This window comes from Serinus canaria, chromosome 14 (assembly GCF_022539315.1).
Source record: "Serinus canaria isolate serCan28SL12 chromosome 14, serCan2020, whole genome shotgun sequence".
NCBI lineage: Eukaryota > Metazoa > Chordata > Aves > Passeriformes > Fringillidae > Serinus > Serinus canaria.
This window is the reverse complement of record NC_066328.1, coordinates 15,923,649-15,949,963: the sequence shown is the minus strand read 5'-3', so window position 1 is coordinate 15,949,963 and position 26,315 is coordinate 15,923,649. Positions and strand designations below refer to the sequence as shown.

Here is a 26,315-nt window from a genome sequence, read left to right as displayed (position 1 = left end):
CAGATTGACTTGTGCCTCATCTAAGCCAAACAGGGGCTCGAGTCCCTGTGTTTCATTACCAACAGGTAAGGCAGAGGCCATGTGAGAGCTGACTGGAGCCAATGACCATGGTCAGGAGCACAGCACACTGAACACTGCAGTGACTCAGGTCAAAGTCCCACCGAAGGTCTCTGGGGCTGGACAGATTTTCCTGGTGGCTCTGAATGTGGCTCTGTCAGTGCAGCTCCTGCAGCTCTGCACCAGCAGTGCCCTTCATTAATTCCTAATGCTGCCCCAAGTACATCTCATGTCCTCCAGGGTTTGGCAGCCCCTGTGAGCTGGGGCACAGAGCACAGCTCCCTACCTTCCTTCCACATATAACAAGAAGCCAAATGAAATAATGAAAGAAACTCATTTTAATGCCACAGAGGGAATTGTTTTATTGCTAAAGCAGCAAATAGAACTAATTGAATCCACTGGAAAAAAAAAAAAAGGCGCAGAGGAATGGAAAGGGTAGGTGTGGAACACAGACAAAAAGGGCGAGCTGGAGCCTGAATATTCATGGACCCAGAAACTGCAAACCCTTGAATGCAAAATATCTTCATAACTGATCATATGCCAATGGCAATGCATGCACAGCTCGGAGGCAGGCTTGGAATGTTTGCATTTACAAGATTTTTTTAAGTAATATTATGGAACAAATTCTCTGGTTCATTAAGCTGCTTTGCACCTCCATGGTAAAGGAGAACATCCTGGGAGTGAGCACCAGGACAGGCACAGGTTCCCACCAACGCTGAGCACAGGGCAGGTGGCAGCGCACAGCCCTGGGACAGTTGTGGTGTCCCCAGTGCCAGGGGAGGGCAGGCAGCTGCCTGCCTGCTCTGGGGGCTATCGAGGCAGCTCTGACCTCAGCCCCTGCCATGGGCACTGCGTGGCTGGGCTGCCGAGCTGGGGCACCCCAAGTCACCTCCCCTTTCACACGCCGCCAGTTACACCTGCCACGAGCTTTTAAACTCAGTTTTCAGTGAATTTCAATTTTCAGTGGCAACATATATATTAATATGGGGGTTACATTTTAATTAAGGCAGCACTCATGTTCTTCATTACAATACTAAGTCATCCAGCAAAGAACACCAAGGATATAAATCCCATTAATGAAGAAGGAGATACGTAACCTGCACTGCATGCTCCAGCACAGAGGCACCAGTACAAGATGCTCTCATACAAAGAGCAAGGTGAGAAAGCTGGATTAGAAATGCAGTTTATACTCCCAAGGGCCATACAATGTTCATCTGGCACCACAGGCCCTGAATCTGCACCCAGAAGGCACTCAAAACACCAGTCCTACCTCAATCTATTTTCCCTCCCCAAGAGAGAGCCCAAGGCACAACACAGCTGCTGGGGGTGTGCTGGTGGGGGCATGCAGTGCCTGGGTCCCTCCTGGACACCGACAGCCACATGTGGGAGGGGAGAGGCTGCAGCTGAGACCCTCCCCACAGCAGCAGCAGCAGCAGCAGCACTGAAGGATGAGGGTGTCTCCCCAGCCTTGGGGTAACTGGGGGCTCAGCTCTCCCCAGGCTCACTAGAAGACAGACACACTGGTGAAATCCACAGCTCTGCAAAGCCCTCCCTTTGTCCCTACACCAGCATCCCAAATCCTTACCCTCTGGGCACAGCAAAGAGCTTCAGGCTCACCTCTGCCTGCAACACACTCCAAGCATTAGAGAAAGTTAACAGGGGTCACGGGGGGAGCTGCACTGGGCAAAGCCATGCCAGAGCTCCCGAGGAAGGACCCTGAACTGGGCAGCAGGAGACAGACCCACCACAGTGCCATGGGGCCCTCACCAGGCAGAGCCCCCTGATCCATCACCAGCCAGCCAGCAGCTCTGAACCTACACACTAATGAACAAGCTCCTTACACGGCCTGGCCCTGGGGAAGCACTTCTTCACCACTGTCTACTGCAAAAAATGGCTGAGGAGTTCCTGATAAGGTTTTCCAAAGGAACCCATCTGCAGCAGAGACGTGGATCGCCTCCCCCTGAGACGACCCTATCCCAAGACGAGAGTGCTTCAGAGTATTATGTGGGAACAGAGTAATAATAAAACACCTTGCCGTAACTTTAGCATCAGTGGCTCTAGCAGAAAAGCCTGTAATGATCTAATAACACATTTCCCTTGCTGCCACTCCAGCCTTGTGAAATCCAGGGTAGTTTAAGCCATAAATCCATCCCAGCTCTTCCTTTGTCATTAATTGTTAGGCTATTTGTATCACACATTTCACATACCAAATAGACTCCAATTTCATGGTGGGCTAGACTGCAGAAATGCTTCTTTTAATCTTTTTTAATTTTAAAGTGGTACCGAACTTAAATATTTTCTAATGGAGTGTATGTTTTACTCACATCTAATAGTATCACTACAATTTAGGAGCAATAAAAGTCAAGCTCCCGTATGTACAATAAGCTTGCAGCTCTATTTCCAAAGTTCAATCAGTTAACCTAGGAGAGCAATAACTTCCCTACAATGAGTAACAGTGCGGAATAATATTTAGATAGAGATAAACCCTTTTTGCATAGGAAATTGCATTATGATTTGCTGGGTCTATGAAATTCTCAGCAAGATGCTTTACTTTACCAATGAAGTTGTTGCCTCAGGCATTTTTCCAGTGTTTCGATTTTTTGGGGAGGGTCTAGATGATTTTGAGCTGAGTAAGGAGCCCTTATCATTCCAGATCCCAGCGTGTGCAGCAGACCCAGCAACAGAGGTGCTGCAGCCTCTTCCCCACACTGGCAATGCAGGATGAGCAGCCCAAACAGCAGCTGCCCCATCTCAGGGGCTGTGCAGCCCCCTCCAGTCTCTGTCCCTCCTGCCCCATCTCAGGGGCTGTGCAGCCCCCTCCAGTCTCTGTCCCTCCTGCCCCATCTCAGGGGCTGTGCAGCCCCCTCCAGTCTCTGTCCCTTCTGCCCCATCTCAGGGGCTGTGCAGCCCTCCAGTCTCTGGCCCTCCTGCCCCATCTCAGGGGCTGTGCAGCCCTCCAGTCTCTGGCCCTCCTGCCCCATCTCAGGGGCTGTGCAGCCCCCTCCAGTCTCTGTCCCTCCTGCCCCATCTCAGGGGCTGTGCAGCCCCCTCCAGTCTCTGTCCCTCCTGCCCCATCTCAGGGGCTGTGCAGCCCCCTCCAGTCTCTGGCCCTCCTGCCCCATCTCAGGGGCTGTGCAGCCCCCTCCAGTCTCTGGCCCTCCAGACTGCACCAGCCCCTTGGGTTTGCCCTGCCAGACCCAGCTCCAGGAGGTCATGCACACGGTTACCCCAGCGATTACAGCAGGAGCCTGGGTGCCATGGATTGTGCTCATTTGCCCAGACACCCATTTCTTTGGGGGAGCCATTAACAGACACCAAGAGCAGGAACACTGCTGAGTGCCAATCCTTCATGGCCAGCCCCCTGGCAGATGTAATGTCCTCTTTTCTATGGCACAGCTTGGCGCCAGCACCACCTATGGCTCCAACACCTCCCTCATGCTGCAAAATCACCAACCTCACCCAGAGCCCCTCTAGATCACACCTGACTGTGGATTTGCCTTTCTGTGCAGGGTGAACAGCTCAGGCAGAGGAGACAGAGCCCTTTCCTAGGGTTTCCAGAGCCCTTTCCTGACGTACCAGTGCTCCTCAGTGCACCCTCTGCCCCTGCAAGCTCCAGTGCCACAGAGCATGAAGCAGAGGTGGTGATGGGTAACTCAGGAATTAAAAGGGTACAAATAAAGAGCCCAAAAATGAGCTTGAAGGTTGTGAGTGCTGACAGTGCAGGGGAGGGGCACTGTGGGATCGATGCTGGCGCTCCCTGGGGAACAGACCAAGGAGGGATGAACCAACAGCCAGTTAAAGACCTCCAGCAGCAACGACTTCAGGATCCATAGGTCTGCCACCAGCATTTCTTGAGTCAGCACTTCAGATGGAAAACGGTCAGTTTGTTGTTGAACAAGCTGCACCAGGGCCGAGTAATTGACAGCTTGTCACCTGCACAGGTGCTGCAGCAGCTTCCACCCAGGGCTGAGTTGGGAGCTGACCCCTTCCCACATCTGGGGCTCAGGGGTGGGCAGCAGCTGAGCCTCCCGGGGCACAGAAGTACCTGGAGGAGCCTCAGAGCCTCTGGGGCTGGTGCACGGCCCCATGCTGGCTTCACACAGGCTGGGTGGGTTTGTTCACCAGGCTGGATGGTGGCAGCTCCTGCTGGGGCTGTGCAATCCAGCCATGGTTTAACACCCAGGCCTGAGGCTGACGTTGGCTTCCCACGAGCGTGCTCACGGCTCAGCTTAATTATACAGGTGTCCATCAAGAGCAAATACAGAGAGGGCAGAGCTGGGGCTGAAATAAAGTTATTTGCAGGTGTGGATGAACAGTAATACTAAATATATTAGTGTACCCATCTCAATGCAAGACGAAAGGAATTACACTCTAAAACAAAGGAGAGCTGCAGATCTGGGCTATCACAGCAGTGCTGCTCTGCTCGGATCCAAAATAATTACTGCTAATAAAGGAGGGGGCCAAGTCCAGTCCAGCCTGCCTCTGAAGGGAATGGAAATCAGATTTTGGCTTGAAATGTGTTATAGCAATCTCTGTAATACAAAATAAAGTCTGGCAGATGGAGTTATTTTTATCCAGAGCTAGTTCTGTTTAGTAGGTCGGTGGCTATAACTGATGTCCCTTCGCTATTTCCTCTTCCCCCAGGTCCCCCTGCCTCAGTTTCTCCAGGCACTGACAAGATTGGAGCAGACAACTCCAGTATATTTTGGGAGGATCCTACTTAGCTGTAAAAATCAATTGTGAATTTTGCATCCACCCCCAGCATTTGGCCTGTTTATATTGCCAAATATATTCTCTAAAGAAGTACCGTACTTCACAGGAGAGCTTGTCAAGGTAAATACCTTAATTTACATAAAATGTGACTAGCAATTGAAATGTTAAAGCTATAAAGAGCAAGTTTATGATCCATCCTTGATGCCTGGATGTATAATATGACAAGGGGGGAGATACTGTGCCTTGCAACATTTACTAAATTGGTGTGTTGACACTGGGGAGGGAAGTGGGAGACTTTGAAAAAAATGTTGGAGGGTTTTTCTGAGGGCTGTTTTTTGGCTTTTTTCTTCTCCCTTTTCATAAGTATGAATTTTTCCCCAGCCTTCTCCAGTCAGCTTTCAACACTCTCCTTCAGCTTGGAAACTGCAGCTACCTAAATAACAAAAGGGCTCATGTGCCATCATGGAGCAGAGTCTGGGCAACAGCCTGGCCATGCCCAGGGAGGGCAGCTGCTCTTGGCAGGGTCAGGGCCCAGTCCTGCCCAGCCACTCCCCCATGCCCCTGACAGATACCTTTGATCTAAACAGGAATTTCTCACTGTGATTGAACAGACTCTTGTAATTCTGGGGTTTCCTTTAAACATTTTCAAATGTAGGGGAAACCAATTTAAACCTCATACAACCCGAAATAATACTTATTTAAAAGTGGATTAAAAACCTAGAATGAACTCCTGCTCACATGCACACAGCAGTGAAATTACAATATCCACACTGGATGCTCTGGAAAGTTTGATCATGCAGGTTCCTCACCTGGACTCCATACAAATGTTTCAGCCATTCATTCATACCCTCATACCCTTCGCAATTCATTGAAACCACTTCAAGCAAAAATCATTTGAAAGAAATTACCTCTGTGTATCACACTCTGAGTGGTGAGAAATGTCCCACATGAACCAGCCCAGCCCCCAAAGCAATAAAATTTCTGCTGAAGTGCATGAAATAATGACTCAGAGAAAAGGAGTCCCCCTGAAAAGAAGAGGTAAAAGAAACTCATGAAAAGAAAAGGACTCTGACCATTGTCAATAGAAGGTGTCAAAATTTGGGTTGGAATTTTGACTTTGAAAACCTAAAGCCTTTGGCCATAACTTTCTTTGAGAAGCTGTTGCTCCTTCTCTGCCAGCCCAGGCTTGGCACAGGGCAGAGTGAGCCTTGCTAGGGAGCGAGCAGGAGTCAGGTGCATCATTTAAACCAGAGAACGTGAGCACCCAACACTTCCCCTTTTGCTTCTCCAAGGGGCTATTTTTCCCCAGGCCTGTTTTTGAGTTTTCTGTAACTCTACATGCACGAGCAGTAGTGCACTCACAAAAAGAGTGAAGCTCACAAACTTTGACATCCCAGACAACATTTAAACCATTAGCAGCAAAGCACCAGCATCTTTACAAAGTGGGTTATTGAGCAAAATCCTAGAGAAAGGATGTTCTTGAGACTGCAGTGCAACAGTTCAATGATTTCAGGGCTGGTGACATGTGCTGGCTCCCTACATTCTCCAAGGGATGCTCCAACAGTCATTGGAAGAGGCATCCCCAGCACCTGTGTGGCTGCTATGCTGAGCCCGGTGTCCATAACCCTCCCAAGAGAGCTGTGTGGCTGCTCCTGTTCCCAGGTTCCTCACACACACCGGGATCAGCGTGGGAGCAGGGCAGAACCCAGCTGGGCTTGGTGGTGGGATGTCACCCTGGTCACCCCACCCATCTGAGGGAACGTGGCTGGACACCTCCCTGCCAAGGCAGAGGGGGCTGGCACCTGGGGGCTGCCAATGGGCACAGAGAGCACCCTGCTGCCTCCCCCCCTTGCTTCCACTTTTCTCTCAGCACTTTGTGCTCACAGTCAAGGGCAGAAGCAGCGACAAGCCCTGTGGGAGTGGGTGCTCCAGAGCCCTCCTGACGGTGTGCTGGCCCTGGCACTTCTCTCCCTCTCTTTGCAGGAAGAGCCAGAGCAGCACACAGGGACTGCAGGTGCTGAGAGCAGCTGCCATTCCCATGGCTACAACTGAGCAGCATGTGGATAACCACCATCAGGTGATAAAACACTGCAAATAGACACAAATCATTCCTTCATCCCATTTCTTGAGCTAAAACAGAGCAGAAAGGAGGGACACAACTGCTGCCCAGGTGCAGCGTGGGTTCCCAGCGTGCAGCTGCCCAGGGTGCAGCGTGGGTTCCCCTGGCACAGCACACAAGACAGGGGCAGAGCCAGGAGGCCCTGAGCTCTGGCACACAGCAGATTCACTGCAGTAGCTGCAGGATGCAGAAGAAAATCTATGCCTGATGCTGGAATGGCCTCTCATCATTCCCCAGGATGGGTGAAACACGGGAGCCAACCAGCACAACGTCTGACCCCTGCTCACAGTCCCCAGCCCAGAGCTGACCCAGATGTCAGCAGAGTCCAATACACTGGATCCACAGAGGAGAGAGGCAGCTGAGTCACTACATTTCAGCAAAAGCCAACTCACAGCAGGGCCCAGAAAAAAAATCAATACACTTTCCCTAAGTTACCAGAAGTGCAATGGGTACAACACTCTGGGAAGGCCTTTTGCAGAGAAACGCAGCAGCTCCCAGGCTCTGCAGCTGTGCCTGGGGGCAAGAGCAGACCCCAATCCATCCTTCCATTGTAGGTGTTCCCACAGTGCCGTCAGCACAGGCTCACAGTGCTGATGGAAAGGGTTTGATTTCCTGAATGCCCTGAGCTGATCAGAACAGCACAGGCATTAGCCAGCAACACAATTACAGCTCACAGCGAGGTACAGCTCACAGCGAGGTGACACTGTGTGGGATGAGGCTGAAATGGCCCCAAGCTATTGCTGCCCAACAGCTGTTAGGGGACGCTGAAGAAGGGTCCCCACACGCACAAATCTGGCCACAATTCCTGCCAGCAGCCATGGCAGCAAAAGCCAGGTGCTCCAAGGTTGGATCACCCCGGGCACGCAGGGCTGGTCGCACTGCCCTTGCCACCAGGTCAGCACAGGAGGAGGGTGAGATGGCCCCATGGGGAGCAGAGCCCGTGGCAGAAATAACAACACACAGCAGCCACCTCCCCCACACAGACGAGCTCAGCGTCCCCAGGGATGTGACTGGGAGTGCCAGCCCCAGAGCCACAGCCAGCGGCTGCACCGAACCGCTCACTCGTGAGCACGTGTTGATTACTGAGAGAAGAGCTCCGTGTCATGGCATTATTCACTATTTGTATGAGGCCAGCAGCTCACCAAATAACACACAGCCCTGACTGCTCGGGAGAACACTCCAAAAAACCCAGACAAGCAGTGCAAATAGCATTAGACATGCAAGCGACTCCAGTGCCTGCCATGGTGACTGCTCCTGCAGCGGGGCCACTCCACGCACACAGCTACACCCGTCCAAGTGCTCAGCACTGGAGACCCAGGGCAGAGAGGGGAATGTGATCTAATCACAGATATTGCTGCAGCCTCTCCGTGAGGGTTCCACTGAGGAGGAAGCAAGGAGTAAAGCAATGTGCACGTACACACAGAATTTAACTCTTCCAATCAGCAAAACCCAAAACTCAGTTTCAACTCAACCACTATCAGGTGTTCTTTTTTTGTTATGGAAATCATATTTGTGTTAAAACAGCAAGTTTGTTTTCAAAATATTGTTACAAATCCCCAGTTTTTCGGCTAAAGGTAGAATGTCAAGATAGCCTTGAAAGAGTAACATGACAGAACCCCTCACCATGCTGAGCCTGCAGGCAGCTGAGGATGGTGGCTAGTGGCTGGGAGCACTGGGCTGTTCCACCCAGCTCAGAGAACCTCAAGGGTGCCCAAGTGATGAGGTCTCCTGTGCTGGTCATTTCCACCAGCAGAAAGACACAATTAAACCACCCCCCCCGCCATGCCAGGGCTTGGAGCTCCCACTTCCTTCACACAGCCACCTGCAGCATTTCTCTTCCAAAAGCCCCAGAGCAGTCAGCAGCAGCATCTGAGCTGCCCGAGCTATTGGATGGGCACAGGTGAACCCAGCACAGCACACACAGTGCCGGTGCAGGGCAGCGTGGCCACTGCACAGTGACAGACAGGATCACCTCCCCTCCTTCTCCAGTCACACAGAGCCATGGCACCACACCGACTGCAGGGCTCCCCCGCACACCCCTGCCCCCCTCCCTGGGGTCTCCCCTCTCTGTGACCAAAGCAAGGCCCCTAGCACCACAAGGAGACAAACCTGTCCAGGTGTTGGACACTGCAGGCAGCCTGCAGTACCCATCATCCACAACATCCCTACACAACTGTGTGCCCTTGATCCACGCCCAGGCAGGGAACTCAGACATGTCCCAAATGCTGTGCCTGTGCTAGTAATGAGCATTTATGGATGTAATCTCCATTCCCTGGTCTCAGAGGCCTCTCTGTCATTCTGCCATCTTTTCTGTGCTTTGAGAAAGACTCTCAGTTCTTTTCCAAAAACAGGATAGCTCAGGGCAGAGCTCATGGCATGGGACATGCCCACTGAGGCATGAGCATCACACTGGAGAGAGCAAATGCCTGCAGTCCAGCCTGGCCATGGGGGACATGCAGAGATCACTGTGCCTGAGCACGTGAGAGAGCAGGGGGACACTTGGACACTGGCTAAAAATCAGCAGCAGCTCCTGCAGGAAAGCTGGCACATCCTGGGGAAGGAAGGAGCAAGTTACAGACAACGGCTTAGAAAGGAACTGCAGAGGAAGACTGGATCTCATTTAAGGAAAGCTGTACCATGGAACTTGTCCTTCAGACAGTCCAGCATTAGGACGGACAGAATCATAAACTGCAACCACACAAACAATCCTGGCAGCGTAATACAAAATAACCAAAACTAATTTTGGCCCAGTTTGCACCAGTTCATGTGTGCAATGACCTCTTTTTGCAATTGCCCCATGAACTGAGCTAAATAGATCAGAGACTCTTCAGCTTTCCCTACAGATTCCCAGGAAAAAACAAAGCAGGCAGTGTGGAACTGCCATCCTGACATGCCACCCTGTCCCCAGCAGCACAGAGCTGGCAACCCCTGGCCCAGTGCTTGAAGCAACTCCAGCCACTGAGAGAGATCCTGGACCAGACATCCAGAGTGTTTAGGGCTTTTCAGTCTCAAGGCAGCAAAGACAGGGGCAATGCAGCATGGAGTACACACAAAGAAATGGCAATGCCCTGGTGCCGTCTCCATTTTACAGGAGAAATCAAGGTGGAGAAGGCATCTCCCTTTCCTCCAGCTCCTCAAGGCTGGGAGATAATCTGGTGACTGAACAACAAAGCAAGGAACCCTGAAGGTCTGCCATTGCCTTTTTTCACTATGTAAGAAAAAAATCTGACTGTGTTAAAAGCTCAGAGTATGTGATGCAGAAGTCACCATAAAGAGATGACTTCAATAGTTGCTTCTCTGCTAAAAAAAATTGACATTTCTGTGGACAGTAAAAAAATCTCCAATTACTCTACCTAGGACACAGCTATGAGCTGTCAGCCCCCCTAGCACACCCAGTCAGGTAATCTCAGAGAAGGTCAGGAAGAAGCAGCTTCTGGGATGGACGGTGAGCTTTCCCCATTCTGTTTTTGGTTTGTGTTTGTATGGCACTTAAAGCCTGTCCACAATGACAGCCTGGCACCATACAGCCCCAGGGAAGTTGTGGCTGCTGCTGAGGCACAGATCACCAGCCATGTCCTGCCCCTGCAAGGCTGAACACTCTTGAAGGAGCGGGGAGAAGCACGTGTTTGGGTTGGGCAGGTGTGAAGATAACTGCAGGTCAGGCAGCCAGGGCTGACACGGCACAGAGCACCAGTCAATTCCTTACCCATCCCACAGCCTGCTCTGCCCAGACCCTCACACACCAAGGGTGCCCCAACCTGTTCTCCCACCTCTCCCGCCCAAGCAGCAGAGCTCCAGGGCTTGAAATGAGCAGCACACACCAGAGAGCTGCTGCAGGGACAGAAAATACCAAACTGCATTCTGCAAATGAAAACCTGTGTGTGCCTCTTACTCCACGAGAGGAGTTACACCCACTCACTAGCCCTTTTCTAGTAGCATAACTTTAAAGATGAAAAAGCAGCTGCTCATCATATTCAGTGCTTGATCTTCTTCTGCCTGGTTTGAATAAAACCAAACTTTTTTTATGTGCCACTTTCTCTCCTCTTCTATCCAGTTTTCTAAACTTATTTTTCAAGGTTTAGCCTTTCCTCCAAGAAAATTCAATACAATAAAATACTGTGTCTAAAATTATATCTATAAAACAATAACCATAGCCAGTCCTTTAGTTCTTCCCCCCGTGAGAGCAGCAAACCAAAAACACTTTCAGGGTAACCTCACTTTCTCAGTGCTGATGTCCACTTTCCCGAAATCCCTCCAGAAAATCCTACAGCATTTCACCAGAGCCAAGCCGATTCCACACCAAGTGTTAGGAAGACTTTCCTTCCACAATCCCCGCAGAAGACTGCCTGGAGTTTCTCACCTTTAAACACCCCTGATATGCAGACCATGTACTTTATTTTAATAACGAGGAACCAGATAATCCAGGCAGTAACTTGCCTGCTGCCTCTCATTTTTAGCTTCATTTGCAGAGCAGCTAAGCAGCTGCCATAATAACCACAACAAGCACTTCACCAGCTCAGCCACAGACCACTTTTTATCAAGAACCAGTATGGTTTGCTTTGAACCATGAGCTACAGAGTTACTGGGAGTTTTTAAGTTCTACTGATATGCAGCATTCTGCTCAGAAATTTTTAAAGAGAGAGAAAAACACTGAGCCATCACAATCCATTGATTTCCTACACCTGTCAAGACATTTAACACTTCCTTACTGCAGTCCAGCGTTTTCTAATAACCAGGAATTTTAGCATAAAATTCCTTTAAAATGTTACCCAGTGCAACTCAACAGTCTTTAGAGACTTCTTCACTAACAGAATTAGATCTTGTCAATGGAAAAAAACTTCCTAACATGGAACTTGTTGAATAAAGAGTAAACCTTATTTGTGAAGCAAAGCCTGTGCTTGCATGAAGGCAGCATCCTTCAGCCCTAGCAGCACCTGGAATAACTTGCGATCTTGTTTATTTCAGTAATTATTAATTACAGACCTATTTAGGTGTGTTTTACACCAGCTGCAGCAGAACTGCCACGGTATGCTCACACACTCCGAGCAAGCGAGAGGGATGTTATCAGAGATTTCCTGCTTTCCCACCAGAACAGCGCGTTTTCCATCACCACCGCTGCCAGGCGCGGCCCCCGCGACCCGCCTGCCCCGGCCCCGCGGGGGTCCCGGCTCCCACCGGGGACAACCGGGGACCCCCGGACCACGCCGGAGCCTCCCCCGCCCCGCACGGACACGCATTCCTCCCTCCCTCCCCCGCCACGGCCGCGGATCGCGCCCGCAGCCCGCAGCCCTCACCTGTACCACTCCAGCCCCTTCTCGTAGTTCCTGTCGAAGAAGTGGGGCTCGGTGCCCACGGCCCGCACGTCGGGGTGCGCCCGGATGGCCTCCAGCAGCGCCCGCGTCCCCCCCTTCTTCACCCCGATGATGAGGGCTTGCGGCAGCCGCTTCTCCCCGTAGTCCGGCGTGGTGCTGCTGCTGCCGCCGCGGCTGCCCGGGCTGCCGGCCCGGCTCAGCTCCTCGTCCGTGGTGCTCGACTCCTGCGGGTCCCTCTCGAAGGCTCCGCTCTGCGCCGTGATCACCTCCCCGGGGGCCAGCTGCGTCCGCAGCCAGGTGTCCGCCGCCCCTTCCCGGCTGCCGTTGGAGGCCCGCGGCGGAGCGGCTGAGGGGGCCGGGGCGCCGAGGCTGCCCGGGGGGCTGCCGGGGGAGCGCGGGGCCACCGTGACGGGGAAGGCGGTGGGGGAGCGCGGGGCCCCGGGGGCCGCCGAGCCAGGGAGCGCGGCGGGGGAGCGCAGAGCGGCCGGGCCGGTGCCCCCCATGAGGCTGTAGCACAGGTAGGTGAGGCACAGGGAGAGGCTGCACATGCAGAGGAGCTTCCGCGCCGGGGGTCCCTTAGAGCCGCGCCCGCCCGGCACCCCGGGCTGGGCGGGGGGGGACATGGCTGCTCCCCGCTCCTCGCCCCGGGCACCGGGCGCACATGGTGTCAGCCGCCGCCCGGCCGCCCCAGCCGCATGGGGCGCCGCTGCCCGCCCGCCCCGCCGCCGCCGGTGGGGGGGGGGCCCGCATGGCACGGTCGCCGCCGGCCCCCGCCGGGCACCGAGGCGCTGGGGCTCCGCGCGGCCGCGCTCCGGTGCCACCGGCTCCGCACTGTTGCCGCCCGAGTTCCTGCCGCGAAACTTTGTGCCGGGTGGGAGGCGGGAGCGCGTTCTCGGCGCGGGGAGGGCCCGGCCCGCCCCCGCCGCCGCCGCCGCCGCCGCCGCCGAGAGCGCGGGGAGCGCGGGGAGCGCGCCGGGCCGGGCCGGGCCGGGCCGGGCGGCGGCGGCGGCGGCGCGGAGCAGCGGCCGGGCAGCACCGGGGACAGCGGCCGGGCAGCACCGGGGACAGCGGCCGGGCAGCACCGGGGACAGCGGCCGGGCAGCACCGGGGACAGCGGCCGGAGAGCCCGGAGAGCCCCGGGCCGGACAGGCCCAGCCGCCGCAGGCTCGCCGCGGACAGCCCTCGGCTGCCCCACACCCCGCCTGCCCCATCTGCCGCCCAGACCCAGCCGCCGTGCCGCATCCACTCGTGTCAGCTCTCGGCGCAGGGCCCCAGAATCAGGGCCAGTGTCAGCTGTACCCTACAAATCGTCCGTTCCCCTGCAGAAATCACCGCAGCTCCTTGGCCCCATGATTTGGCCTGCTCCCCTCCACCTCCCCCAAGTCTATTCTGTCTCCAGCCCATGGCCCCTGCACACAGCCTGCAGCTGCCAAGAGACAGATCCTCTGGGACAGCCCCACGCAGCAGGGCCCGGGTCGCTTGGTTCTGGCCTTATGGGAATCTGGGACAGTTTCTTAGGGCAGCCTGCTTTCTTCTGGGATCCTGAGGAGAGGTGGCAGACCGTGGGCAGGGGCAGGCAGGAACGTAATTTGGACCATGGAGGGTTCATAGTTTGGGTGCCAGGAGTTGCACTAGTAGATGAGGCCAATTACACCCTTGCACGATGCTCTTCCAGGAACTCTCTCCCCAGTCTTGGTGGAGCAGGTTGGGGCTGACAGCCTCCCTCCTCACAGTTTTCTGGAGCAGCCATCACCTCTTTCCAGTTCCACATTTTGTCACTTCCCACCTCCAGTGCTCAGGTTTCACATTAGGATGTATTTTGTGAGGGGAAGGAATGCATTATTGTCTCTCAGCTTTCTCCAGTACCTCGTCTGGGGTGTCCCAGAATCTCTCCATCATGAGTGCTGCCCTGGGATATTGGGGCATGTCACAGCTCTTGGCATCCTGCCCCACAGCAGAACAATGCTGGCAGTCCCACGTACAGAGATGAATTGAGGAACACAGCCATGTGCTAAAACCCTCACAGGTGAACGAGCAGCAATGTAACCTTGTGCACCTGCCAGCACTATCTGAGGGCAGCAGATCCCAGAAAGAGCCAGCAGTGACCCCAGTGGCAAAAGCTGCAGAGCAGCTCTATGTTCACACCTACAAGGGCCACAGCTGCACTCCTGAGCCAGCACTGGGAGAATGCAGAGTGTGTCTCCAGCCTTGTGCATCTGTGAGTGCTGTGTAATTCATCCTGCCTGTGAGCAGGACGAGAATTTGGAGGCAGTGACATTTCTCCACTCACCAGTCTGGGGAACTACTCGATTGTACAGAGATGTTCTGTGTGAGGCTGGATGGGAGAGAGCTGGCAGAGCTTCCTCTTGCTCCCCCAGCTGATGAGCCATGGCCTAGGTTTTGCAGGGGAAGCCTTGGAATTGCCCAGGTTTTACAGGGGAAACCCATCTCCAAACCTTACTGTTGCATAGGGGACATAGAATCATGGAGTGTTTTGAATTGTGAGATTCCTCAAGGTCATAGAGTCCAACCCTTGCCAGGGCCAGGGACACCTTCCACTACCCCAGGCTGCTCCAAGCCCTGTCCAGCGTGGCCTGGAACACTTCCAGGGATCCAGGAGCAGCTACAGCAGTTCTGGGCACCCTGTGCCAGGGCCTCACCACCCTCACAGGGGAGAATTTCTTCCATATATGCAATCTAACCTTGTCCTCTGTAAGTGGGAAGCCATTTCTCCTTGTCCTGTCACTGCTTTCTCTGGCCTCCCTTTGCAGCTGACATACCTGTAGAAGCCCTTCTGGTTATTCTGTCTGTCCCTTGCCGAGCTCAGCTCCAGCCCTGGCCTTCCTCCTTCCATCCCTACACAACTGGGCAGTTTCCCTACACTTTTCCCATGATACCTCTTCCTGTTTCCACTGCCCGTGCATTTCCTTCCTCCCCTCGAGTTTGACCAGCGGGTCCCACCTCAGCCATGTCAGACTTCTGCCTCCGTTGCCTGATTTCTTGTGCCTGGGGATCACAAGCTCTTGTGCTGTTTGGAAAGCGCCCTTAAAGACCTTCCAGCTCTGCTCCACTCCTTGTCCCTGAAGGCAGCTTCCCAGGGGTCTCATTGACCAACTCCTTGCAGAGCTGAGAGTTTGCTTTCCTAAAATTCAGAGCCCTGACTTTACTCTGTGCCTGACCTAAATCCCTCAGGACTGCCAGCTCCACAGAGCGATGCACCTCTGGGGTCCCAGCTACGCTTGGTCTTATTGCAAAAGCAACACTTGGAAACAAAAGTTAAGTGCCAATGTTAGGTAGCTACCAGAGCTGAGAAATGTACTCATAAAAAAAGAGAAAAAGCACCAATGTTTCCCATAATGAACAAAAGCTCAATGCTGCTCTCAGCTGGACATGTGTTCTCCCTGTGTAGCTCCAGTTCCAATGGAGATAATTCCTTCATAATATATTTTTTATAGCACACATGAGACCTCTGAAATGCAGTGTCTTGTGTCCCGTAAATCATTTTCTGTAACTTGTGGATTCCTTTTCAGCTGCATTACAGTAATGTGGATGTTTGGGGACTAACTGGAGCTGACAGAAGCACAGCCCGCCCTCCCCGCCCGGCGCTGCAGGAGCAGCACAGCTGCCCCAGCAGCAGCACAGGCCTCGGGCATCCCTCAGGCACTGACCAGGGGAACACACTGCCTGTCCTCGACTGCCCGAGCCCACAGCAAGGCTGCTGCAAACTCGGAAATCAGGCTTGAACCTTGAATGAGAATCCCAGTGGGTGCAGTGTGGGTCACAGGGCAGGGCTGGGGACGGACGGACGCTCCCAGGGGGCCCTGGCAGAGCAGGTTCGCTTGGCTGAGAATTGTTCTGGTATGAGTGGAGTTACCTTGAGAGAGATGAATCCTTCTCATACATGGAGATACGTTTATTCCAAACTGGAGAACCCACAGAGAACCTGCTGGCAGCCACAAGCCTGCTCTTGAGTTTCCCAATATCCAAAAACCCTAACTCAACCTAAGCCAAAACCCAAATATTTTTCAGTTTCAAAAATAAGATCAACCTCAAACTAGACTCTATTTAATGAAGTCACAGTGCTTTGGTTTTTCTGACACTGAGAACACACCCAAACTGCAGAGCTCAGCAGAATGCCCCAGCTCGACATCCCTGTGGCTCCAGCTCCCATGACGTGCTGCACAGGAGACCAACAGGATTTACAGCAAACCACACAGAATGGAGAGACAATTTCTTCTTGGGCACCAGCTTCCAGCCCAGAGGAAATTTTATAACCGGAATGTGAAGCCCTCTAAAACAAATGGTTCATCTTTAAATGCCTGCTGCTGGGCTCTGGCTCCTGATTCATCGCAGAGTGTGTATTTCTCCTGCGTGGATGTCAAACGCATCCATGAGCAGATCTGAGTGTTATCCAATGCTGGCTAGTGCTGTTCAGCCATGGATGCAATAGGAGCTGATGGAGTGTAACACTTTATTTGACAGTTCTGCTCTTAAAGGCTTCTGTATTTACCCTGCATACCTGCCTCTCCACGGCACATCAAAGCAGGAAGCAGTGGCCAAGCTAGCAAGGCCAACTGAGAATTCCCTGGGTGAGTGGGTTGGGTAGATCACCAGGTTCATGCCCCACATTTTCATGGGGATCAAGATCAGCTGATTTTGACAAAGGAAAAGGAATCTGGGCAACCATGGAGCAGCCACCCCTTGCATGCAGCTTTTTCTAATTTCAGTCACTTGGAGTGACTTATGGCTGCTCCACCTGGGCAATATGCCTGTGGTGCTCTCATCTCCACAGGGACAGCAGTGCTGAGATTTGACCCAGAATCTTGGTTGTGGGGACATGTGACAGTAAGTCCTGGCTGGCAGGGGAGAGCCCTTCCCTGCACCAGCTGCCAGGGTCTGACTGCACATGCTGATGGCTCCAGTTAGAGCCATGTGTGACACACAGTGGGCAGGGAAGCCCTTTCAGAGGTGTTGCTGCCCCAGCTGGAGCTCGGCAAAGGCTAGTGGCCTGGCTCATGGGGGGAAGCAGAACTCCACTCCAAGGCTGAGATGACTGAGTGCTGGCACACTCTCTGCTTAGACACGGGATTTTCTGCTCCAGTATTCTTACACCTTTGCTCCAGGAACAGAAACTGGGAGAGGAGCAGAGCAGAGTCAGACTCCTAGGACATCTTCAGACTGCAGAGCCTGTCTGAGGGGGGCCTGGGTATATTTGGCCAAGTGAGAAGGGAGCTGGAGAGCATGTCCCTGTTCTCTAAATGCACAAGCAGATGAGCACCAAGAAAGGAGGGAAATGGCCTCAGATAATAGTCTGTACTGGCACAAAACCAAAGAGGTATGAGTTGGCACAAATAACTTTTGGCTGGAAATCAGATGGTTTCTAACAGTGGGAGAAATGTTGTTCTGGAACAGATTCCTGAGAGGAGTGTTGGGGGCAAGGTATGCAATTAGTTTTAAGATTGAGTTTGAAATGGACTTTATAACATCATTGCCAGCAATTGCAGGGAAATGGAATTTGATGGCCCAAGCTGTCCCTTCTAGTTCCATGCTCCTGTTGTCATTCACAAGCACCGATCAGAGCAGGAGCCCTCTAACAGGAAAGGGCTCTCTAATCTGTCAAAGCCTTAACAAGATCCATTGAAGAGAATCTGGAATTAGACTCATTTGAGTGCAATGAAAAGGGTGTATTTTAACAGGGACAGTAATTTCCTTTTGTAATAATTTGTGAAGGAATATCACAGGACACTTCTCTTGGAAGGCTTCACACTGCAACTGGAATTCTTTGTAAAGAACTGGGCCCAACTGGGAGCCAGGATGTGGTCCCTGCAGGAGAGTCTCTGGCCTGAGAATCCCTACATGCCAATATCCCAATTATCGCTTCTTCTAAGGACTAAATTCCAGAGATTATCACCTCAATTTCCTGACTTTTACAAACACTAGGAATATATTTTTCAGGAAACTTCAGAGACTAACCTCCCATAATTCCTCCTCATTATTTACTTGTCAACAGAAGCAATGAAACCCCTTGAAAAGAAGTGGATTAATGCACACATCCTTCAGGGAATGAATAAAGTTTGTAAATATACACTGAATAGCAAAAAAACAGTAAAACTGCAATGACATTTAAACTCCAGTCAAAGAACGCACTCAAGATGTTTTGCAGTGACATTCCACTCTGTCAAAATATTTTCCCATTCATAGAAACAGCTTCAGGTTTAGAATCATTGGTAATTCTGATGGTTTTTAGTATCAACTCCAGTGATCTAAATGGCCCAGTCTGGGAATCTACATTCATTTCCTTGACCTAAAATTACAAAGGTGGAAGAAGACATCACTGGGCAAGCTGCTCAGGCACCAAACCCACTGTTTCACTGATATGCTGTTCACAGTTGCTATAAAAAAAGGAACAGCTCTTGGACTTTGAAAAATGCATGTACCACAAATATGCTGTGGAAGGTGATTTATCCAGGGTGTAGTCCTGAAAGTGGAGCCGGAGGGAAAGCCAGTCAGCCTGAGAGGTGTGTGCTAGCAGAGGTGAGAAAAGGGGCACTCACAGGTGACACAGATGGTCCCTCAAGGTCCCACCAGCTCCTGAAGTTGCCTTTGCACACTCAGAGGTGCTAAAGACCCCTGGCTCCCACGGGGGAGTGCAGGAGCTTCAGAATCTTTGGTTTCTTTTGTCTCTGTTAGGACAAACAAGCCCTTAGGAAAGCCAAGAAAATACTGAAACCAGGAAATTTTCTGTCCATTGTTGAAGAACTGAAATACAGATCTGTTCCCTCTAAACCTCCCCTTGCAGTTCTGGGGCTCCCCCTCCTCCCCCAGCTTTTCCTTCAATCAGCCCAGATCCCTGTGGTGCTGCGGAGACACAGCCTTGTCTTTCCTTGGGGAGATGCAGAGGGAGGCACCCAGAGGCTGTGGCACCCTGCTCACCCTGAGCCCAGGCAGCACCCCGGGGACACGGCCCTGGCAGCAGGGCTGCACGGGGCTCAGGGGGCTGCAGCTCAACCTCCCGGGCAGCCTGCTCGCTCCCTGCAGGCTCCCGGGGCCCTCCCGGGTGCCCCCGGTCTCTCTGAGCACGGGAAGGGCACTGCAGCCCCCGCCCCGTCTGTCAAAGGGTGAGTGGCTCGATCTGCACAGGATCAGGAGATAATCTCCCACTCTAATCTCGGTTCTCACAGAATGAGGAGCAGGGCCTGTGCGGGCAGCCCTTTGCTGATTGCACGTCAGGATGACATGCCCCGTCTGTGCTGAACACGGTGTTAGCTGGCTGTCTCCATCCCGGCCTGAACAGTGGTGAGAGTCAGAAAGGGGAAGACAGCATCCACAGAGGAACTGTCAGATTTGCAAAGTCTCTCAGTGTATCATCTCTTGGCTACAGAGAGGGAAACTGAGGCAGAGAGGAAGACAGAGGCCACCTGTGGTCACAGAGTGACTTTGATCCAAGTTTCAGAAGTCACACTGTCTGATCCCAGCCCTGATGAGGGCATGACACCCAGGGCTGGAGGTCGATGGAGGCTGCCAGAGGTAGCAGAGGTGACAAAGACTGGCCCAGGGGAGTAGAGGCTGGCAGAGGCTGGCAAAGGCTGACAAAGGCTGGTAGAGGGTGGCAGAGGCTGCAGAAGCTGCATCACACAGAGACCAGCCCCAGCTGTGTGGCTTCAGCTTCACATCCAGGGCTGCCTCCAGGGCAGCTGTGACTCAGGTGTGGCCCTGTCCTGCTGCTGCCATGGAGTGACAGTGTGGCTGCAGGGAGCTCACTCTGAGCCATCAGGACACATGCAGCCAGTCAGCCAAGGACAAACATATAACAGGACAGCCAGGAGACCACCTGGCCTCCCTACTCCCTGCCCCCTGACCTCTGTGATCCCACTGCTAGTGCCCTGCTCACTCAGTGCTGCAAGAGTCCCTAAAGCCCAGGGGGAAATCCTGAAATGGGAAGAAGTGGGGCATACCTACCAAGCAGTGCAGAGCTGAGCACCTTGGACACAGCTCATCTGCTGCATGGCCTGCTGCCACATTAGTATCAGGAGGCTGGATAGATCAACATATTCTGTGCTTTCTAAAATGCTCTTCACCAGCTGCATGGGTCACTCCAGAACTCCCTGGCTGGGTGGCTCAGCTGCCCAAGGAGATGGGCCACATGCAGCACAGCCCATCCCCTGCTGCAGGACACCTCCTGTGCTTCCCACGGGCCAGCAAGGACTGTCTGTGAGCAGATGCCACTGCAGGCGTGCAGCCTCCCAGCCCCTCCCCGGGCAGCTGGCTCACTCCCTGCTCTGAGGTGCTCATCATGCACTGCCAAAGCCTTCAGAGAGGGAATGGCCAGTGCAGCCTCTGCAGCCATGTGTTCAAGGGGATTCAGCTCCCCCTGGGCACCAGCCAAGGGGCTTTTCTTCTCCCTTTCCTTCTCCCTCACATGGCCTTCTTGGGCCCTGGAGCAAAGACAGTCACTACTGCCCTCGCTGGGAACTGCACTGCCCAGTGTGAGTCCCTGTGAATCATCTGCTCTCTCTCATGCCTCCCCTTCCCTGTAGGGTTCCTTCTCCCTCATCACCTGCCATTCAGCCAAGCCCTGCTGATTTCAGTCATGTAATCCCTGCTTATTAGATAGATCCTCCACCTACCTCATAATTTCTGTAGCTCTTCTGCAAGCTGCCTAATTTATCACTCTGCCTGGTAACAAGTGTGCTACCCAGTGTGGTACCCAGTGTGCTACCACTAAGATTTATTCTTCAGGAACACCCATGCTACCTCCTTGGCAGGACTCTGCTCTCTTGGCTCCTGAGGGACTCTTTCTTTCAGGATTTTGAATTATTTCACTTGGGATTGAGTCTGAAAGCATTCCATGGAGATGATATTTCCCATCCCATAGCTGCCAGAGATGGAGCAGTCCTGCTCTGGAGGACAGAACATTGAGGGATGATGAGAAGGACCAGGAAACAAAATGGGTGTTTGCCACATGTAGTTCTCTCTGATGAATCCTGCAACCTGAGCTTATCCCCTGCTGTGAGAACACAGCAAATGTATTCAGTTTGTGATCCAGTCCAGTTGCAGGAGTGAGTTCTGGGTAGAACCAGCTCATGTAAAAAACATTTGGCTTCATTTGGGAGCAGAAAACTCTTGCTGTGTGCCAAGGGACTGACTGGGCAAGCTGGTGTCAGTGCATGTCAGGCCAGGGTGCCACTTGCAGTTCCAGCCCACGGATCTCAGCCCTGGTGTCCTCACACCACCTCCTCTCAGGGCTGTCAGGGCCACAGCCAGGCTGCATTTGCCCCCCTGCCCCGCTGTGCTTCCCTGTACCTTCCTCTGTTCCCACTGGCTGGGAACAGCAGGACTTGGCCTCGCTGGCAGCAGGGCACCGCCAGGGCTGTGGCAGCAGCACCAGACAGCAGCCCCCCAGCCCTCAACACCCCTCCGTGCCTCTGGTCCCTCTGCCAACAACCCTAGCAGGTTGGCCAGCATGGGCCAGGTTTGTCCTTGCTGTGGAACTCAGCTCCCAGAACCTCTCCAGTCTCCAGCATGCATTTTGGGGAGCTCCTGGGCTGGCTCCAAACTGGAGCAGTGACCCAGAAGGAAAGGCAGATGTGTCTGCCCAGAGTTCAGACAGGGCAGGGAAAGGGCACTGTGATGGAGGTGAAAACACCTGTGCAGGGATCACTGGGCCCTTTCCTACCTGCTCTCCTTGTCCCTGGCCCATGACTGGCCAGCACTGTGCTGGGAACTTCCCCTGCCCCTTCCTTGTTTTCCCCTTTCCAGCTGTGCCTCTCTCTTCTGCAGCTGAGCAATCCAAACACTCTTGGCCAGGTGAGGGTTTTCTTCCATGATGTGAGAAGTGATGGCCCATAAACCTGAGAGAGTCTTGGGAATATTTAAGGGAAGGAAAAGCTAAAAGCCCTCATGATGCCAAAGCAAGGGGCTCAGAGCCTGCAGTCAGGCACTGTGTGACTCAGAACCCACCGTGCTGGAAGCAGAGGGGATGCCTGACACTCCTGAAACAAACTTCAGCTTCACCTGAGCAGAGCTTCTAAAAACTCTGCCATAAAGGTCAAATAGTCCTTCCCAGACCATGAGCCTTTCTTAGAGAAGAATCAACTATAGCTCTCATTATGGAAAACAGTCAAAATAATACAGTGATGCTCCCTCTGAGGGAAAATAGATAGTGCAAGTTATTCCATCTTCCCATTCAGCGATATCAGTTTAGAAAAGCGAGGCTATTTACAGAGAGCATTTTGCTTCCAGTACTTCTGAAGTAAGTGAATTCTGAATTAGTTTAAGTGCAGGATAAATCAGCGAAATAGGAACATCTTTACACTCCAATAAGATGCTATTACTCATAAGCATATTGCACTCCAGCTTGTGGGCTAAAACTACCAGTGCATGACAGGACACCAAGGGCATGAAATGCAGGGGATCCATGAAAATTAGCACAGCACCTTTGGTGTGAAGAGGTAATTTGGGATATTGATTGGTGATGATGGCAGCCCAGTGCTGAGAGGCTGACCCGATCCTGTAATCCCAGATGCTCCAGACTGCCATGAAAACCCCAAAACCCCTTCTAAAAGCAATCTGTATTTCTTCAGATTTCAGATCAGAGGCTGAAGCAGGAACATGGAATTAAATGTTGTGCGGCTGTTCAGGACACTGAGGCCCCATGACTCGTTTGCCACATCCATCACACAGGCAAAGAAGGAGCCCAGGCAGGAGCAGAGCCCCAGCCAGGCACACAGCACACACGGCAGGTGACAGGGTGTCTGCAGTGAGTGTGACCCAGGCTGGAGCATGCTGCACAGGGTGGCAACTGCACAGAGATGAAAAGAAAGTGAGGAGCTGAGGCTGCTGAAGAGGAAGACGGAGCATCACCACAGAATGCTTGAAGAATTTTTTTTTTCTTTTTTACCTTTGTGACCCCTCTGGCTGGGGGACAAGGAAATGGCACAGGTAGCCCCGTGCCCTGTTCCCCACTGCATGGGTTGTTTGGCCTGTGCCACAACACTGGGCAGGCCCTGATCCTGGCAGCACAGCATGGAGCTCCAGTGTTTCCAGTGTCACTGTGTAGGATACAAATAGGCTATGCACTCGGAAAGACAAACCTGGAGGGCTCCAGAGATGGCTGGATGATGGATTGTGCTTCATGGATGTGATCAGCTATTGAGCAAGACCTTCAGCACAGGCAGTCACTTCCAGCCCTCGGGATGTCTCTCCAGGGAAAGAACCTCCTTGGCCTGCAGGTTCCAGAAGAAGCTGGTCAGAGGAATGATGCTGAGTCTTCATCATCCATAGTCCCAGCTGGCTTTAAGTGTGACAATGAGAGAGTGAAGACCAGAAAGGGCTTTGCAATTTCCAGCATTTCTCTCCCTCCTCCCCTTGCAATGGGGAAGGAGAATGAAGTTCCTGAGGCAGTTCCAAGCATTGGGTCAGTGACCCAGTCAGGTCATCACAGCACCTCATGCTGAGGTACATTGTGCTGAGATTTCCCATGGGATCCCATCTGCTTTCCCACTGCCAGGCGACCTTCCCATGGGCTGGTGCCTGGGCCCTGTACTTCCAGCTCTGCAGCAGAGGTGTCAGAATCTTTTCTGGGAAATGGAACGCAGCCACGCGCTGGATGCAGAGAGGCACTGAGAGTCTCTCCCTGATCCCTTGACATCTTTCACCCTACTTCTCACAAGCTGCTTGGATTCTGTGTCAAGAGGGTGATTCTGCAAATTACATCGGTTCTTGTCTCCTCTTGGTTGGCATGGCAACCTGGGAGGATGGATGGCACAGCCTTGCTGTAGCTCTCAGGGATGCAGACACATCCCGGCTCCGCCGTGGCTGTGCTCCCGCTGATCAAGGCAGACAGTGCCACAGTCCCAGAGCAGCTCTGCGGAAACGAGGGGTCCAGCTCCCAGGGTGCTCCTGCAATCTGATTCCCACTGGTGGAAGGGCTGAGACTGGCTCAGGTAAGGCAGGAACAAACTCAAGTGCAGGACACGGCTGGCCAGGCCAGCAGCACTCCAGACCCAGTGGCCAGCATGGCCACGTCCCAGCTCTTGGACCTCATAGTCCTGGGCAGGGATCCACTATTCCTGCTGTCTCAATAAATAATTTTAAGCATTTTCCAGCTCAGCAACCAGAGCCATTGCTGGGCTTGCATTTGTGTCTGATTAATGAGACAGTTGGTCATTTGCACATCTCTTGGGGTCTCTTGTCTTTGCTGGGTAATTCTGAAGTTACGGCTGTTTACACAGAAGAGAATCACATCACCTTGCCAAGAGCACAGCTGGAGTGATCCACGTGGAAATTGATCTTCAAGGACCTGAGGCAATGGCACTCCCATGGAGTTTCAGAGAGTGCTCATCATTTCCTGGAAAACAGCTTCTGTAGGTTGAAAGTTGCCCACCTAAATCTTGGGGAGACTGGGGCCATTCCTGCCCCAAGGATCTGAAGTGTCTGAGACTGTTTGACTTCCCCTTCCTTGGGAGAGGCACCAAGAGACAGCCAAGGGGACTGGGACTGGCCATCATGAAAGCCCTGTATTGTGGGTTCCTCCCAGCTGGGGATGGGAGGGTTGATTTCCAGGAGCAGACTGGCTGTCAGACCATTTGTGATAAATCTGTTTGCAAAATTATTATGTTAAAAGGTTTTAATTATTAGGGACATGTGAGGAAGACAGCTGGGTAATACAAATACAGCCTTCTGTTGTTCCCATCAGGCCTGATCAGTCCTTGGTTTTCTCACATCCCAGCATAAATCTGGAATAATCCTCCAGGTCAGAGGAATCAGGCTGCTGTCATGGCAAAACCCAGCCTGGGAAGAGCGTGCTGACATGGATGATTTGGGGGATGTTTTTACAAACCAGGACTTGTTCTTGAGTCTCAGACCTGGGATTAGTGCTGGCACTAAGTCCTGAAGATGCCTCTCTGTGTGACCTTGGAGCTGCTCTGCCTTTGAGAAGCAAATGCTGCAGCCCAGCATCGCTGGCAGCACCCCACGGCAGCTGGGGCTCCCACAGGAACTGGGAGCCAGTTCAGATCCTCAGTCCTGGCAGTCACGAGCTGCTGTCCCACCTTGCTGCCATTGATCTGGTCCTTTCCCAGGCTGCAGAACTGTGCTGGGTGATCCTGAGCAGGCCATGGCCTGAGGCAGCCTCCGTGTACCCGGGCAGCTCGCTCTGCCCCTGGAACATGGGGAGCCTGGTGCCAGCTGGGCACAGCAGCACAGGGTCCAGTGCACAGCATTCCTGTGTGAAGAGGTGGGCAGGAGGTGCCCTGCAGGTAATTTATCACAAGACTCTACTGGAGTACCCCACTCCAACACTACTGCTATCCCCCAACAGCCCCCAGGGAAGTGGCTGAGCAAAGGCTGGGCAGACTTCTCTCTTGCTTTCCCTGCTTGGGTGAACCTGACACCAAACTTTGCCAGCAATGTGGGTTTGACACCTCCCTGCTCTCTATCCCAGCTCTCATGTGGCCCTCTGAAAAATAATTTGGATTTAATAAGTTCAGTTAATTGACAATTAATCAAAAACAGTTTTGTACAGTTTCCTTTTTTCATTATAAAAACATTCTGATTTGTGTTTTCATTTCTCAAAATTGTCTTTATGTGGTCATTTTCCTTTTCTCCCTACTCTCCTGCTACTGATACAATCACCTTTTCTTACCTGGGCTGTCTGGGAGAGAAAAAGCCTCAGAAACTCCTTAACCCCTGCACCTTCCCACAGGAGAGGCACAGAAGTCCTCCCAGTGTGCATGGCACATGGTGTGTCCTCAGGAGAGACCCTGAAAATTCCTGCCAAGGCACCAAGGTAGTGTTTGCTGCAGAGCAGCACCTCCCTGGCACGGAGAGCCCTGTGTGGGGCCACAGCTGGCAGCAGCTGGCAGTGCCCTGGGCTGGGCTCACGCCTGGCTGCCCCCAGACCCTTTGGGGGTGCCCTCCCGTGCCAGCAGGTTCTGAGCTCAGTCTCACTGTGGTCACTGCTGGTTTCTGCCCCGACAGGCACCTGCAGGGCCTCAGCTGAGCTCGGGGGGAGCTGTGGCTGGGCATCCCCACCTCGGCACCGTGGGCCAGCGGGGGAGGCACGTGTGTCCCCCAGGGCCAGCACAGACCGTGTGCCCACAGTGCTCCTGGGT

At 53.0% G+C, this 26,315-nt stretch overlaps 1 protein-coding gene across 1 annotated transcript in view; it reads right to left on the bottom strand.

The window, feature by feature from the left end:
• The window catches only part of HS3ST4 (heparan sulfate-glucosamine 3-sulfotransferase 4), a 52,329-nt gene extending 39,505 nt beyond the window's left edge, over nucleotides 1–12,824 (bottom strand). Inside the window, exon 1 of the mRNA XM_030229821.2 lies at nucleotides 12,184–12,824. Coding sequence (XP_030085681.2) covers nucleotides 12,184–12,824 — 641 coding nt within the window. The remainder of the gene's footprint in view (nucleotides 1–12,183) is intronic.
• Nucleotides 12,825–26,315: the final 13,491 nt, after the last annotated feature.